At 39.6% G+C, this 14415-nt stretch overlaps 1 protein-coding gene across 1 annotated transcript in view; it reads right to left on the bottom strand.

Moving 5' to 3' along the window:
* Nucleotides 1-6010: 6010 nt before the first annotated feature.
* VWF (von Willebrand factor) overlaps nucleotides 6011-14415 on the bottom strand; it is a 141034-nt gene continuing 132629 nt past the window's right edge. The window contains exons 50-52 of the mRNA XM_075111545.1: nucleotides 12751-12790; nucleotides 8195-8292; nucleotides 6011-6346 (exon numbers count right to left, since the gene is read on the bottom strand). Coding sequence (XP_074967646.1) covers nucleotides 6158-6346; nucleotides 8195-8292; nucleotides 12751-12790 — 327 coding nt within the window. The 3' untranslated portion in view covers nucleotides 6011-6157. The remainder of the gene's footprint in view (nucleotides 6347-8194; nucleotides 8293-12750; nucleotides 12791-14415) is intronic.

Here is a 14415-nt window from a genome sequence, read left to right on the forward strand (position 1 = left end):
TATATCTGCGAAGTTTTACAGTGCTTCCAGGTAGGAGGTAAGTGCAGAAACCTTTTTATAAGGCTCTGTGTCAACTGCTCAAGTTACCTTACTGCCTGGATGCTGCGCTGTCATTACTGCATGAAATATTCAGGGGATTATCTTGTAATCAACTGTCTAATCAGAACAGGTGCTTAGCCTTCAACCTTACAATTTAAGCAAAGTATTGGGAAGAAAAGTTGTTGATGACTAATACCACCTGAGGAAAGACTTTTATTTGCTGATGATAATTGGAGGGAAGTGTAATTATTTGGTGTTCAAATCTTATTCTTTTAGCCTGTTTATGACACTACGACAGTTCCTCTTGTGTGAGAGGGGAAAATGGATTTATTCAGAGACTGAATAAAGTACTGTGTTTCTACTGCGAATTAGGATCAGGTACTGTGTCATGACTGGCAAGAAGCGCGGTTGTCTGTACCACAGAGAGATGTATTGATGCACTATGGCTAAGCTATCAAAGATACTGAGTGTATACAAGAGGCAGTGGGGCTGTTGTGTCCCAAAATTTGGGCTGGGTGTAATAAAACTTTCCCAGCAAGGCTGAGAAATACATGTGCTGGTTTAAACTCTGGACAGATTTTCACTGAGTAGTTGTCCTTTTAATGAAATAGAGAATAAGATTAAATTAGAATGTGTTCATCTGTTTACTTTGGCTCAACTGAAGTGCCACATGAGGAATCTTATGTGTAACCTACATGTTACATGCCTGATTCTACTTAAAAGGGAGAGAGGGATCAGGAGTCTTGACTCCACCTTGAACAGCTTTATTCAGGTCAGTCAAACCATTATGCACTATGTCTTACCCCTGACAAAATGGGAAAAGGACTGATAAGGTCTTTGGGCATACAGAGAAGATGAGTACATTACATGTTACAGAATACTTTTTTTAGCACTTGCTTTAGTATTCACAGAGAATAATGTTTTCAGATAGGAAAACTTAAATCACCCCACTCTTATTAGTTCCTCCTTTGGAATGGCATTTCCTAATTTCTAAGTAATGTATCAATTGGTATCAAATACTTGTTGTTCTTACCCTCCTAGTATCCTATGTTAATCTCAGAATAACATTTAGAAACTGCCTTCAGTTACAAAGCAGGGAAAAACCTGGATGCTATATCTTCTGGACTGACTAATATAAAAACTATTAGATCACAGAAATAAAAAAAGATAGCATATTAAAAAAAAAGTGTTCTCAGTTGCTGTGTGTAAGCTCTCTAGCAGAGGGGATGCTACTTCATTCAGGCTTTTGGTTGCACACTAGCCCATACGTACAAGTTTTGAGGTGGTGTGCCTGTAGTTTTTCTTAATTTCATAACCACTCCATCCTATTGAAAAAACAAGTTGCACTTTGTTCCAACGTCCACACCTGCACAGATCTCAACGTAGTTCATGCTTACTTGGCACAGGACAATAGTGTAATACTTAGAGCGTCTGGTAGCTTTGCTAATAAAGTGGGATTGAAGACTACTCCAAGGGAAGCAACTGTTAAACTGGTTTTTGCTTTGATGTTTTATAACCAATTAATATGCTCCCTGGATAGGTGTATACAAACCTGCTGCTTTGTATACACTTATGTCTGGGAGAGGGGAATGAAAACTTGTTGAAAATTACGCTATTTTATATCCACATTATATGCTGCACCGATTAAATTCTAAAACAGAAAGGCATACCCGCTAACTTTGGAATCTTATAGGAATGTAGATCCAGGTCCTGCCGGATACCTGCGGACACAAAGGACTGCACAGGTTCAAATTACTAGCTCCTATAAGCCATAAGGATGGGTCCATTACAGGTAACACAGTTAGCTCAGGTAATAAATAATATACACAGGAGGCAATATGAGGAGGAAGCAATATCCAGCTGGTAAAGTGGAGCTAGGTCCGCAGTCTATTTTTAAGGACATTTTCCAACAGCTAAAATCATATCTGGGCATTGCTGTTTCCTGAGGTAACGTGAGTATAGCGTTAGTTGATAATGCAGAGTTGTGACAGATAATGGCAGTATAACAGATCGTGTTTCACCTGCTGTAGAGGAGTGGTGCTTGGAAGTCTGTAAAAGTTAGGAGAGAGATTAGATGCTTTTAATAATTAAGAAGTTATATGACTCCTCCCCAAATCCATTTAAAGTTCCTGTAAACATATCCTGTAGCATGCCAGCTGACCATGAGCCAGAAGTGTGCCCAGGTGGCCAAGAAGGCCAACAACATACTGGCTTCTGTCAGGAATTGTGTGGCCAGGAGTACAGATGTGATTATTCCCCTGTACTCAGCACTGGTGAGACCACACCTTGATTATTGTGTTCAATTTTGGGCCCTTCAGTACAAGAAGGATATCAAGTCACTGGAGCGTGTCTAGAGAAAGGCAATGAAGCTGATGAAGGGTTTGGAGAACAAGTCTCATGAGGAGCAGCTGAGGGAACTGGGGTTGTTTGGCCTGGAGAAGAGGAGGCTGAGGGAAGACCTTATGGCTCTCTACAACTACCTGAAAGGAGGTTGTAGTGAGGTGGGTGTTGGTCTCTTCTCCCACGTAACTAGCAATAGGATAAGAAGAAATGGCATCAAGTTGCATCAGGGGGGGTTTAGATTGGATATTAGGAAAACAGTCTTTACAGAATGAGTGGTCAGGCATTGGAACAGGCTGCCCAGTGAGGTGGTAGAGTCACCATCCCTAGAGGTGTTCAAAAATCATGTAAACATTGCACTTTGGGACACAGTTTAGGAGGCATGGTGGTGTTGGGTTGATGATCTTAGAAGTCTTTTCCAACCTTAATGATTCTATGACTCTATGCTCAGTGATCCAGCCGGTCTTCTGAAGTAGTGGGACATGTTCCAAATCATTGGTGGAAAGGCAAAGACTAAGGTAGCTCAAAACCATCAAAACTCACAGGCAGCATGTACAAGTTGAAAAACAATGTTCCTCAAAGCCTTGATTCTGCTGGTTAATGTTAATGGATCATTCTGATGTATGAACTGTCTGATGTGTGGGCACGGTACTGCTGTTTGTGGACACAGTCCCCTCCTAAGCAGGTACTTGATTACGGGCTTGATTTTATTCTTCACTTCTGCTAGGGAAGAATGCCTCTGGAAACAGTGGAGTTTCATTAAGTGAAACTGGGCCATCTGAAAGGCAATTGAAACTTGAATGGAGGAACTCAGAGCTCATTGCCTTACTGGCACCACAAGAGCCTTAGATGAAAGGCAGCTCTTTTGTAGCAGACTGCCTGAAAAAAGCTTGGTTCTCATACCAGCAGGTCAAGGCCAAAAATTAATGTACCTTCTCAGTCTGTTAAGGGAGATGTTATAATATGCCCTTCCTTTTGCTCTTTCCCTCTTGTCTGTTTCTATGACAGGATTTTCAAGGAAGAAGATCCTTCTGGCCTTGAGTACAACAGGGCTTTGTCTTTGCCTGGAATATGTAGGTACAAGCTAGGCCTGAATAATAACATATAGACCATATGGAAGCCCATAGAACTCTATTCCGTAAGAAAACCCAGAACGTTCTCATGCGATATATTGTGTGCCCACTTTGGTCCATATACTGGCATAGTTGCCTGAAAGCAGAATTGCAACCTAGGAAGGTAAAGAAAAGCCATGTAGTATGAGACAAATTCTTGAACCAGTGTAAAGTCTTACTATAGTTCTGCTTAGCCAGTTACACTGAGCTACATCTGCTATGAATTTGACCCTGTAACCAAGCAGTCTTTACAATAAATAATCTAGAGTTCCTTATGAAAAATACTAATTGCTGTAGTCTGAAAGCCAATATTGTTATTTTAATCTGTTTCTCTCTTGAGACACTTAGATCCACAAGATTTTTCTTGTTAATTGAGGTAGAAGTGATGAAAGCAGGAATGTTTGCCCCTCTCTTAGTCAGATCCATCCGTCCACTTTGTTGCTACTAGAAAATACTAGCTCTGTGTGTCTGCTTTTCAGAAGCTCAGAAAACTGTGATTCCATCTCTGCTCTATGGATGCTGCTGTTTGCCCTCCCCATGCTGATAAGCTGGTGCCTGACTCATACAATGATCTCATTAGAAGACTTTTCTTCAGCCATGAAGCCTTAGGCCACAATCCTGTCTGCTTTCATGAGCTAAGAAAGGTCAGTCTGGGTGAGGGCACCAATGGAAACAAAGGGGTAGTCCACTGATGGTAAAGGGCAGAGAAAAACATTGCCTTTTACCACCTGTCTCCTCCTTTTCTCTGGTCCTCTTTGATGTAGCAGGCTGCTGTACAAGGAGCTGCTTATTTGCAGCTTCAGATGAGCTGCTGTGCAGCCGTGTTACCTGGGTTGACCAAAATCCATCTGTCAGGAAGCTTAATAACCAGAGGCAGCTACAAGGAGCTAGGGCGAGGCTGGAGGAAAACTGGTGGCAGATCTACTGCAGTAAGTGGGGCTGGTGCCAATTAAAATGGTTTATCTCCCTGGGTTATTGTGGTCCCATAGCAGAAGAAACAGATGCATAGAAGGCCCGTGCTTCTCCTAGCACCGTCCAACAATAGGGGATGTCTTGAATGAATAATAAGGGAAAAAAGGGCCTACAATTCAATATGTGTTGAATCCACAGCTGAATGACAGAAAGGAAGCAGCAGGGATCTACCTGGTTCCTTTCCATAAGGAATATTGCTTGCCTTTTTAGTTGAAAGCACAGAGGGAGTTTTTGTTTGCTCCCAAAGGGAGCCATTCATGCAGACTGGGAGGTGTTTTGGCCCATTTAATTATGTGACATGGCATTCATGTGAGCACCATTAGCTTTTAATCTCAAAACTTTCCTCTCTGTGACCCAGGGACAATGGTGACAATGTCATCTGAAATGCCTTCCATTTCTACAGATGCCAACCTAAAAACTGCACAAGAATAACATGATTTTCTGACCTTTTCTGCTAGGCTTCTCAGGTGCACTCTTACCCTTCAGGACTTATATGTATGCTTTTCACTAGTTCAAGAACACTTCTGCTACAGCTGGAGAAACTATGATTTTTTTTTTCACCCATAACTTATTCTTAAGCCTTACTGATTTAATCACAAACATATGAAAAGTTTGGGGTCACTTTTTTATGTAATACACCTCCTATATCTGAATTACAAATACTATGCAAAAAAAAAAAGTTAACCCAACTCAACAAGAAGTTTAAATATTTCTTGTCTTTCAAAAACTCAGATCAAATGAACAGTTTTCCCTCCCTCATATTTCTTGAGGAATTACTACTTCCCAGTGGAACTCCTTGACTGGCACTAGATTCCAAATGACCAGTAACCCACTGGAAAATCTTTTGTGTTCCATGGCCTGACCAGACCAAGTGGAATTTAAATCCTGTTAAATTCATCCGTGGCAGCAGTAACTAAATTAAACCTGCCACTGACAATTCTGTGTTTGAAAGAATTCTAACCTTTGTAGGTAATGCAATAGATAAAGGTCTGGTACCTTGAAATATGGGAGATTACTGATGAGCTTTCTCTGCAAATTGGTCTGTGGAAGTGCTGAAGTAAATAGTAAAAGCCCATTCACAAGTACTGAGGACTTACAGAAATTACACAATCTGTCCTCAGCACACAATTTCTTTGCATTCAGCTTCAGGAGGAATATGTGTATGCATTGCAGAAGATATTTGGTTGCCTGAGCCATAACCAGTATTGTTTTTGTACCAAGATCATCACCTTGTTACTATGAAGTCTTACTCTGAAATTACTACACTTCCTAACTGGATGAAAAAATAAGACCGAAAACGTAAAATCATATAGTCTATCACCAAGGTCTGAAGTGGGGAATGGAAGTGTAATGTCTCTGAAGCCAATGCTAAATGCTTTGGGATATGTCCTTTAAGTAGAAGCAAGTCTCTGTTATTGTGTGGTGGGTTTGTGTGCTTTTTTTTTTGTTTTTAATAACGTGGATTACTTTCCATGGTGAAGATGGAGAACAATACAATCTACAATACCTTATCTATAAACAACACCAAGAATAATCAGAAAATGCTCTGTTGTGCTAGTAAGTTTTACTGTTTGCTATGCTGATACAATTAGTTAGTCAGGATTCTACTGGATAAAATGGTCTACAGAGAGAAAATGAGGCTTGCTCCCTCATCACAAAACTTAAGATTACACAACTGCGTTTTTTGGAAATATTCAGTCTGTACACTTCCGAGAATAGCATTCACACTGAGAGGCAGAAGGGATGTAATGCTGCACCACCGTCCCATTGGCACACCGGAGAGGGATTGTGACTGTCGTCGTTTGAGTGGCTGTACAGCAGCTGCACAGGTCTTCCCATTTCCCTGTCTGAACAGAGTATCTGGTGTTGCTTCTGCATTTCCCCTAAATGGAAAAAAGATATACCAAGTATGAACAGTGCCAGACCTCAGTGCAATCAGAATCCAGGTTCTTCCCTTCAAAAGAGCCGTGGATGACTTTCCCTGGCATTCAGTACTCTGCTGTGAAACATGAACTCAGAAACAGGTATCTGATTCCAGAATGTGGGGTGCTGGTCAAAGAGCAATGTCTTATGAGCATGAGCATAAGCATAGCAAAGGACAGGTGAAGAAACTGGTCACAAAAAAATAGCCTATAATTTCAAATATCAGAGCTGATATCCAGGGCTGTTGTGTTGGTTTCTAAGCACATATGGTTATCGTCTCAGCTGTATGAGATCATGCATTCACAAAGTGCTTTAGCCCAAATGTTGCAAGCCACACATCCATTGTTATCCTGCTGGTTGCTATCTTTCCTTGTTCTACTTGTCTGGCCACTTTACTAATTTAGACCAAGCTGTCAATGCCTGTAGCTATAAGATTTCCTGATGTAAAAACAAATGGCCCACATCAAACTCTGGAAGCGTCCATTTCTTTTTGTGGCTCTGCTCTCTCTTATTCCTGAGATTAATACAAAGAAATTGCATAGCATTATCAGGGAGGATTTTAGGAACACTGTATTCAATACCAGCTATAGCAGGGGTACTTAGTTTACTCAATATATGGTCAGATTCACAATATAAAATCTATACTTTTGCAGGGGAAATATCAATACATACGATTTTATGGCTACGAACCTGATTATCATTGACTTTGTGGACAGGACAAGAGATTGTTCTATGAATTGTGAAGTGACTGAAACAGATTTTATTTTTTTTTCCCTAATGGAATGTAAGTGGTTTTGTTGTTGTTCTTAAAGATTTCACTCTTATTAAGACTTGTATAGCTACCTGGTGAAGGGCCTTCATTTGCTATCTGAAAAGTACAGGCATGTATGCCCTTAATACTTCTCCTCTGTGTTCCCATTCTTTTCCCAGTAGTCATGAGAAAGAGAGAGATTCATTTTGCCTACTGCCTTAACTACAAAAAATACTCAAGGCGCTGGCTGCAAGCTATCTTCTTGACTGCCACCCTTGTACGCCATAGCTTGGTTGTATACAATCCTTGTATGAAGCCTGGTTATCTCAGATTGAGCAGCTGTCCTGCTACAACCCAGCCAGGGAAGAAAATATAATCTTTGGTTCCCATTCTCAGATCGATGGGAACATCCAGAAGGGAAGCCATGCTCCTGTTTCAAATGGAAGTTGCCCTATAAGGTGTAAGCACTGATGGGCAAGACATTAAACTTTTAATCTGATTGTGGAAGGAATGCACAATATGTGCAGATCACAACATCTTAGTGCTCAGGCTAAGAGAAGAGTCATAGAGCTTATAGAGCACAGAAGTAAAATCATAGCACTCAGTTTAAATATCTTTTAAAGTATCATGCATATAAATACCTATTTACACTCATAAATCAACTTCAGAGGCTGAAGAGGGATATGTGTGCTTAACTGTAGACTCAGATCTGAAAATCAGCTTCACTAATACTAAGATGAAAATTCTTTTTTTCATGTAGAAAGTCCTATCAAAGCCACTTCAGAGTCAGTTTCTGATGGAAGCAAAGGAGAGTGGTACAAGCAAAGCTTTTGTGTCTGTGTCTTTTTTCATGTTGGCTTGAATATGGAAAACTCAGCATCATTAAATTACTTTAGGATATAAAGTGGCAATGAGATTTACACTGTTTGAGCGAATCAGGACAGGAACTGATGCTACACTGACGTGAAGCCACAGTAAAGGCAAAGGTTTCCCTTGTAGAAGACAGAAAGGGGGCAAAGGCAGGTCTTTGGGCAGGGGGGTTGCTTTCATTATTTACCTCACAATGAGAAATAGGCACTTCCTTTTCAGCCACACATCCGTTGATATTTGAATACTGCAGCCTGGTACTTACTCGTCGACATTCCAATTTCACACCTACCGAGTTTAAAACAAAAAGTGTTTGACAGTGCTGACAACTGTGGTTTTTTAACTCCCTTCTTATTACTGAAATTGCTGTAAGTGAGATGTCATTACTGGTAAGATGCCTAGCAAGAGAATTAGGTATGTCTCCTTAGAGTGAGCAATGTAGACATGTGTGACTACATCACACTACAGCCCTGAAATTCCACTGGAGAGCAGGGTTTCCTTCATGTTTCTTTTCAATTGACTGCTTTGTTTCAAAGTCACCTTGCCACCTAATATCTGCCTTTTGCCTGTTGGCTTCTGTTTTAGGTAACCCTCCTTTCAAAGATGACACACACGGTAACCCATATAACCTAATGAGAGAAACAGAACACCCTGACCTGGATATTCCTGAGGCTGTTATAGGACAGAGATCCTATTGTCTTGGGATGATGCCCTTCAGTATTAGTCAATGGGAGCAGCTCTCCAGATCATGGCATTATGATGATATCACAAGCTGGGTCACTGCTTTCAGGACTGTGTGGGACTCCTTATGCAATGCTAGGGGAGAACATCCTGGGATTCCACATGACTGACTTATCATGGGATTCTTAGGCAGGGAAACAAAAGTGGGGAAAGAGAGGGATTAAGGTAGTTTGGTGAGGAACAAGCATGGGAAAATGGATTGATAAAGGCATAAAGGGGGCTGGTTGCATGTTACACAGCTGCTGATCCATAGTTTTGTCTGGCCTTGCCCTACATTTGATCACTGCAGTCTGTCCTGTCTTCTTATTAAACTCTGTTTCTAGCTACTGTTCTGGGGGATGGACTCTCTCTTCTGTGCGGATGTGTGTGTATGGAGGTGTAAGTGCCAGCAACTGGAATTAGACCACAGGTCATATGGCCTATAAATCTAGGTTAGCAGGGATGCAGGGCCACTTACTGGACAGACTGAGTTGCCTAAGACCACTAAGGACTTTCATCCTGATCAGCCAGAGGGGAGATCAAGATGAGAATGGGGGTGCTGTTTGTGTTTGCCAGAGTAGCGAGTGCTCCTCTGCATGTACATAAAGAATGTGTGTGCATGTTGTACACATGTGTTTGCGTGTGTGCCTATTGGGCTACATGCTTAGCCTCACTGTTGCCTGGACCTGGATCTGTGGCAGCCTCTCCTCTATCGGGCTCCTAGATTTGGCAACTCCTAACAGTCCTTGCATGTGCGGTGGATTTTGCAGAAAACTAACATGGCAAAAGGAAACCTAAAGGGAAAAAAATGAAATCAGAAAATGAATTCTGTGAAAGTCTAACTTTGGGTCAACGGAAACTTTTACTGAAGACAGTGGAAGTCATGAAATACACTGATACTTGTTTTCCAATACTTTTTGCTCTTAGTGTTAGGTAAATTCTCCCTGGGTTTTTTTCCATCTAAGAAGAAATCCACACAAGAGGCAGTAGGTCTGGATATGTTATGCATGGAGAGTGCAAGCTCAGGGAATCTGCTGATCTGTCTTTGTGAAGTGAGGTTGGTTTGCTATGATCTGTTAAATGCAGTAGCTGACAGGGACTCTGCTCTTCCACTTTTGAAGGGAACCTCACCATTGACATGCTCAAATACAGACTAATCTAGAATATTTTGTTCTGAACACTCTTGTCTGGTTTGGTCCACATCTAAAGTCTTCTGAAGGAGCTTATGCTTTTTTAAATGGATATGTTATACACTTCAAACAGTAATTCTTTGTAGTGTTAATATAGGGCTATGCTTCTGTGTAAAGAGACTCCTACTTTTACTCATTTCTAGCTAACCAACAGAATTTCTATATTTACCAGAATACTGGACTATTTTTTATGTACTACACAACAGCATTTCAGAGAGCTGAAGGAACTCAGCTGGCCAACTGCACAACTAAATACATACATACATTGAAGAGAAATGTATCCTTCCTAGCAGCAAACATAGCTTTCAATACCTTTTCTATGGGAATGTTAGTATCACATTGGCTGCGTGCCTTGCAAAGGCTTTACATTTCATTTTAAAAAAAAAAAAGCTTGAAAAGTGTTTCTGGCTCTAGGGCTGGAGCTGCCAGTTCTCTTGTAATGATTTCATCACTCCATTTGATAAAACTTGTCCACCTGGAAGGAACACACAATTGTATCTGCACATCTGAAAAGACCAAACAAAATAATTGTCATCAGGCTCAACACAGCTTCATCACCCTTTCATCCTGACTTACTGACTTGTTCTCAAGTTACTTTACTACTCTCATTTACTTTTTTTGTAGAGTGTGCCTCCTTTGCAGAGGCAAGCGCTTGTAACTTAACAAGATATATGCAATGGAGATCAACAGGGAAAAGAGGTAAGAAGCCAACATTCAACTTCTTTGTTAAGTGGGAAAATAAGGAATGTCCTTTGCAAATAATCAAGTCCTTTGCTAGTACCACAAAAGTCTAATGAGAAAATAAGCCTGTTCGCTTACATACTTTTACGTACTTAAAACCTGAAACAATGTCCTCAGACACACTAACAAACTCCAGTTGCCGAGGTATAACATCGAGAAGGAAACTGGCTTCTTAAACAACCTTTGCTCAAAGCCACAGAGGACTCTACTGAACCAAAGGCACCACCCTGAACTGTGCTTTGAACTTGAGATAACAAGTTCTTTGCCCAGTTCTTTATGGTACTGTGGTGTCTGAAAGACAAACTCTTTCAAGACCTGGGAAGGCATTGTAACCTATATCTAAGTCTCTGTGTCCATAAGAAACTGATCATTCTCTTATCTGACTTCTAAGAATAATGAAATTATTCTGGTTTTACAGTAGCTTTGCCAAGCCTTGGCGTTCCCTGTACAGTACTTATCAAACTGTATGGTGCTACTGAGTTCCCTGGTGGAAAGATGTAAATACAGAGGAGAGAGAAAGAGAGTTTGGTATCTAGAAGTATCTGTTTGATTGAAAGCTATGTGTTAACCACTATCCTTCAGTTGATAACCTCTGGTTAGCTGGCTGGATGCTGTATGTTGGCTTTTTATCTTATGAAGGGCCCGAAATAGAGAAGCGACCAGTTACAGGACTGCGCTGTAACACAGGACTTTTCAGTTTTGAGCTATATCCAAGCAAACGTCCATGGGAATAAGGATCTGAAGGCTGATAAAATGTTTTTTGGCACAAAATATTTCACTTAAATCAGTTTGCTTTTGCTGCTACAAGGAGGTATCACTTTTAAATGACTATAACTGTTAAATAAATATATGTATTGAGCTGTGCTCAGTTGGAACTGGGTTTCTCATCTCCTCAATTGCAGTGATAGGCATTCTCGATTAGTAAAGCCTTCCCACCACCCTGTCTTTTAATCACAAAATCTGGGGTTATTTAATAAACCATTTTAAGTATTCCTTATTCTTACTTAAAGCCTGGTAGATTAACGCTCTCAACTAAATTACCTGTTTAAGGCATTTAAAGACAGCCTATCTCAGTAGCTTTCTGACTTCTGTTTCTCAAGATGGAAGTCAGTGATTATACGGGCAGGCAATGGCTGCAAACTCTCTAGGGGTTAACATCCTTCATCAGGGGTATTATTATAGCAGGTACTGTGCCAGCGTGGTGATGTGCTACTATGCTGGCCATCTTTTATTTATCAGCGTATGCATAGATTAAAAAATAAATTAAAAGAAAAAAAGAACACAGGCAAAAAGTTTCTATTCTGACCTTAAAAGAGAATATCAATCTTTTGTTACTTTGTATTTTATATTATTTTGAGCTACAATATTACTATTTTTTTACTTACAGAGGAGACATCTGAGAAGTTGTCTGTTCACAAAACCATCAGAGATTCATTTTAGAAATGAGAACCCAACCCTGCAATCCTTCCTCATGTAAGCAAACACTTCCTACACCCACAGCCTGACTGACATTTGGATTATCCACACAATGATGCATGAAATTAAGAGTTGCAGGACTGACTCCTAAACTGCTGAATTTAAGATGCAGTCAGGGTGTTCAGTAGGAATGCACCTTTGACAAGCATTTCCCCTACCATTTTGGGGGTATTACATTATTGAAAACCAATAAAAATTACATCACTGCCACCAGGGTTTTATTGTTAAATTAATTTTAAGTTGATTGATCACTCATGAAGTGGTTGCCTCATATATTCAGCATCAGGTTATGTGACTTGCCAACCTGTGTGTGCAACACTGTTTTCCTGTTATCTTTAGAAGAACAATAAACCAAAACATTCATAATTAAGATAATCATAAAATGTAGAGAGTATCTATTTCTTTCTAAGCACTTGTGAATACTGTCAAAACACGTGTTCTAGTGGGCAAAACATGACAGCAGTATGCCAGCCAGAGGATGGACTTGTCTGACGGTTTATTTTAACCATGTTGCTTAGCTCTGTTTCATTAAACTGCATCTTATGCAAAACATAGCTCCTTACCCAGTAGCTTACACTCTCTGCAATTTTCATACAAGACTTTTGGCTTATTTACTTACATGTGTCACAGCAGGTACTGCCAACTTTTGCAATTCTGCCCTAAAAAAATAAAAAAAGAAAACTTCTATTTTGCACAAGTAATACATATTGGTTCTGCTGGAAGAATACAAAGGGATGTTTAAAATAAGGTATTAGGCAAGGAAATTGTATTCCTGTATTGTACAAAAATATAAATCTACATTAGTAATCATCTCTTTATCCATTTTAAGGTTTTGAACTTGTGATTGTATTTGTTGATTGTTTCCAATCAACTATTTACTTTGTTAGCAAGTTCAACACCTGAAAATATTGCTTTCACCTTATATCAGGAGCTTTCTAAAGTAAAGACAATGAATACGACGAAATTTCTGGGAACCTGAGTGATAAAACCAATAGCATTCAAGTCTTATGTCTGTTTAAGAAAGGAAGTTAAACAGTGTCTTTTGATTATTTTAGCAATCTAGATGAAAGCATTCCTTTTCCACAACAGCTGATAACGTACAGACACATCATCATAAAATATCACATTTGTCAATTAAGTAAGTTTTAACAGCCAAATTTATTTTTCTTGTTTCATTCCTACCATGTAGAAAATAATTCTCAGAAATATGTGTATGGTGGAAAACTACTGAAACTCTTAGTGAAAGGAAAAATGGGGAAATATTTATGTTGCAGGGTGACACCATTGTTCCACTAAACACCTGAATTTACATGCAAAAGTTTGGAGGCTTTTTCAGTAAAAAAACTAAACTTTCTGTCTGTAACTAGATGAAACCCACTAACTGTATAGCTGAAATAGTTCATTTATTTGGATGAGAGAATAAAGGTGGTTTGGGAAGTTCTGGTTAAAAAGTAAATTATTCTTCATTGATTTTTCAATGAAGACCTTTAGAATATGATAATAAACTGAAGCCTATAATATAATCCTGCATCTTTCTAAATCCTTGTTTGTATAACAAAACTGTGTGCGCTATAGTGATTTCACAAAGCGAGAAATGCATTGTACAAGCTGTATTCTTCCTGCATTATATCAAATCCTCCATTTGTTAGATGTGTGTGTAGAGAGAGGTTTGGGCACAAGCTTTTCTTAAAGGGTTTCCTGCTTCCCATCATGCCCAAGAAAATGGGGACAGGTGGATATAAACCGCTGTGTGTTGCTAGATGAGCAAAAGCAGTACCCCATGTCCTACATCCCAACCTGCACTCTGTTCCTCAGTCTATGGCAAAACTCAAAGCACAGGAAAGATGTTGGGTGGCAGTTTTATTACACCATTACACCAAATATCTACAAGTGTGGAAGTCTGAGCAATTCATAAAGCATTGTGAAAATTCCTTTCCCTAATCTCATACGAAGGTAGAGAAAAAATGTCTTAGCATTTCACATGCATATTCATAGGAAAAAAAGGAGGTGATGTGACTGTTTTATCAGTTTCCTTAATTATCCACACAGTTTTGCTCTGAATAACAACCTGAAAACATTATTAGAACAACCGTTTTCTTATGTTTACTGCTTCATATGGAACAGAATTAACACAAGCTCAGTATCTCCCCTGCACTATAGTCCCACATAAAACCAGCATATATCTTAAAATAAAGAAAACTTATATTTTTCTGAATTTCAAAGAAAATTCAAATTCAGTTTAGCCAAGGTGCTGACACACATGTTTATGATACACATAAGGTGT

The sequence above is a fragment of the Phalacrocorax aristotelis genome, chromosome 1 (assembly GCF_949628215.1).
Source record: "Phalacrocorax aristotelis chromosome 1, bGulAri2.1, whole genome shotgun sequence".
Lineage (NCBI taxonomy): Eukaryota > Metazoa > Chordata > Aves > Suliformes > Phalacrocoracidae > Phalacrocorax > Phalacrocorax aristotelis.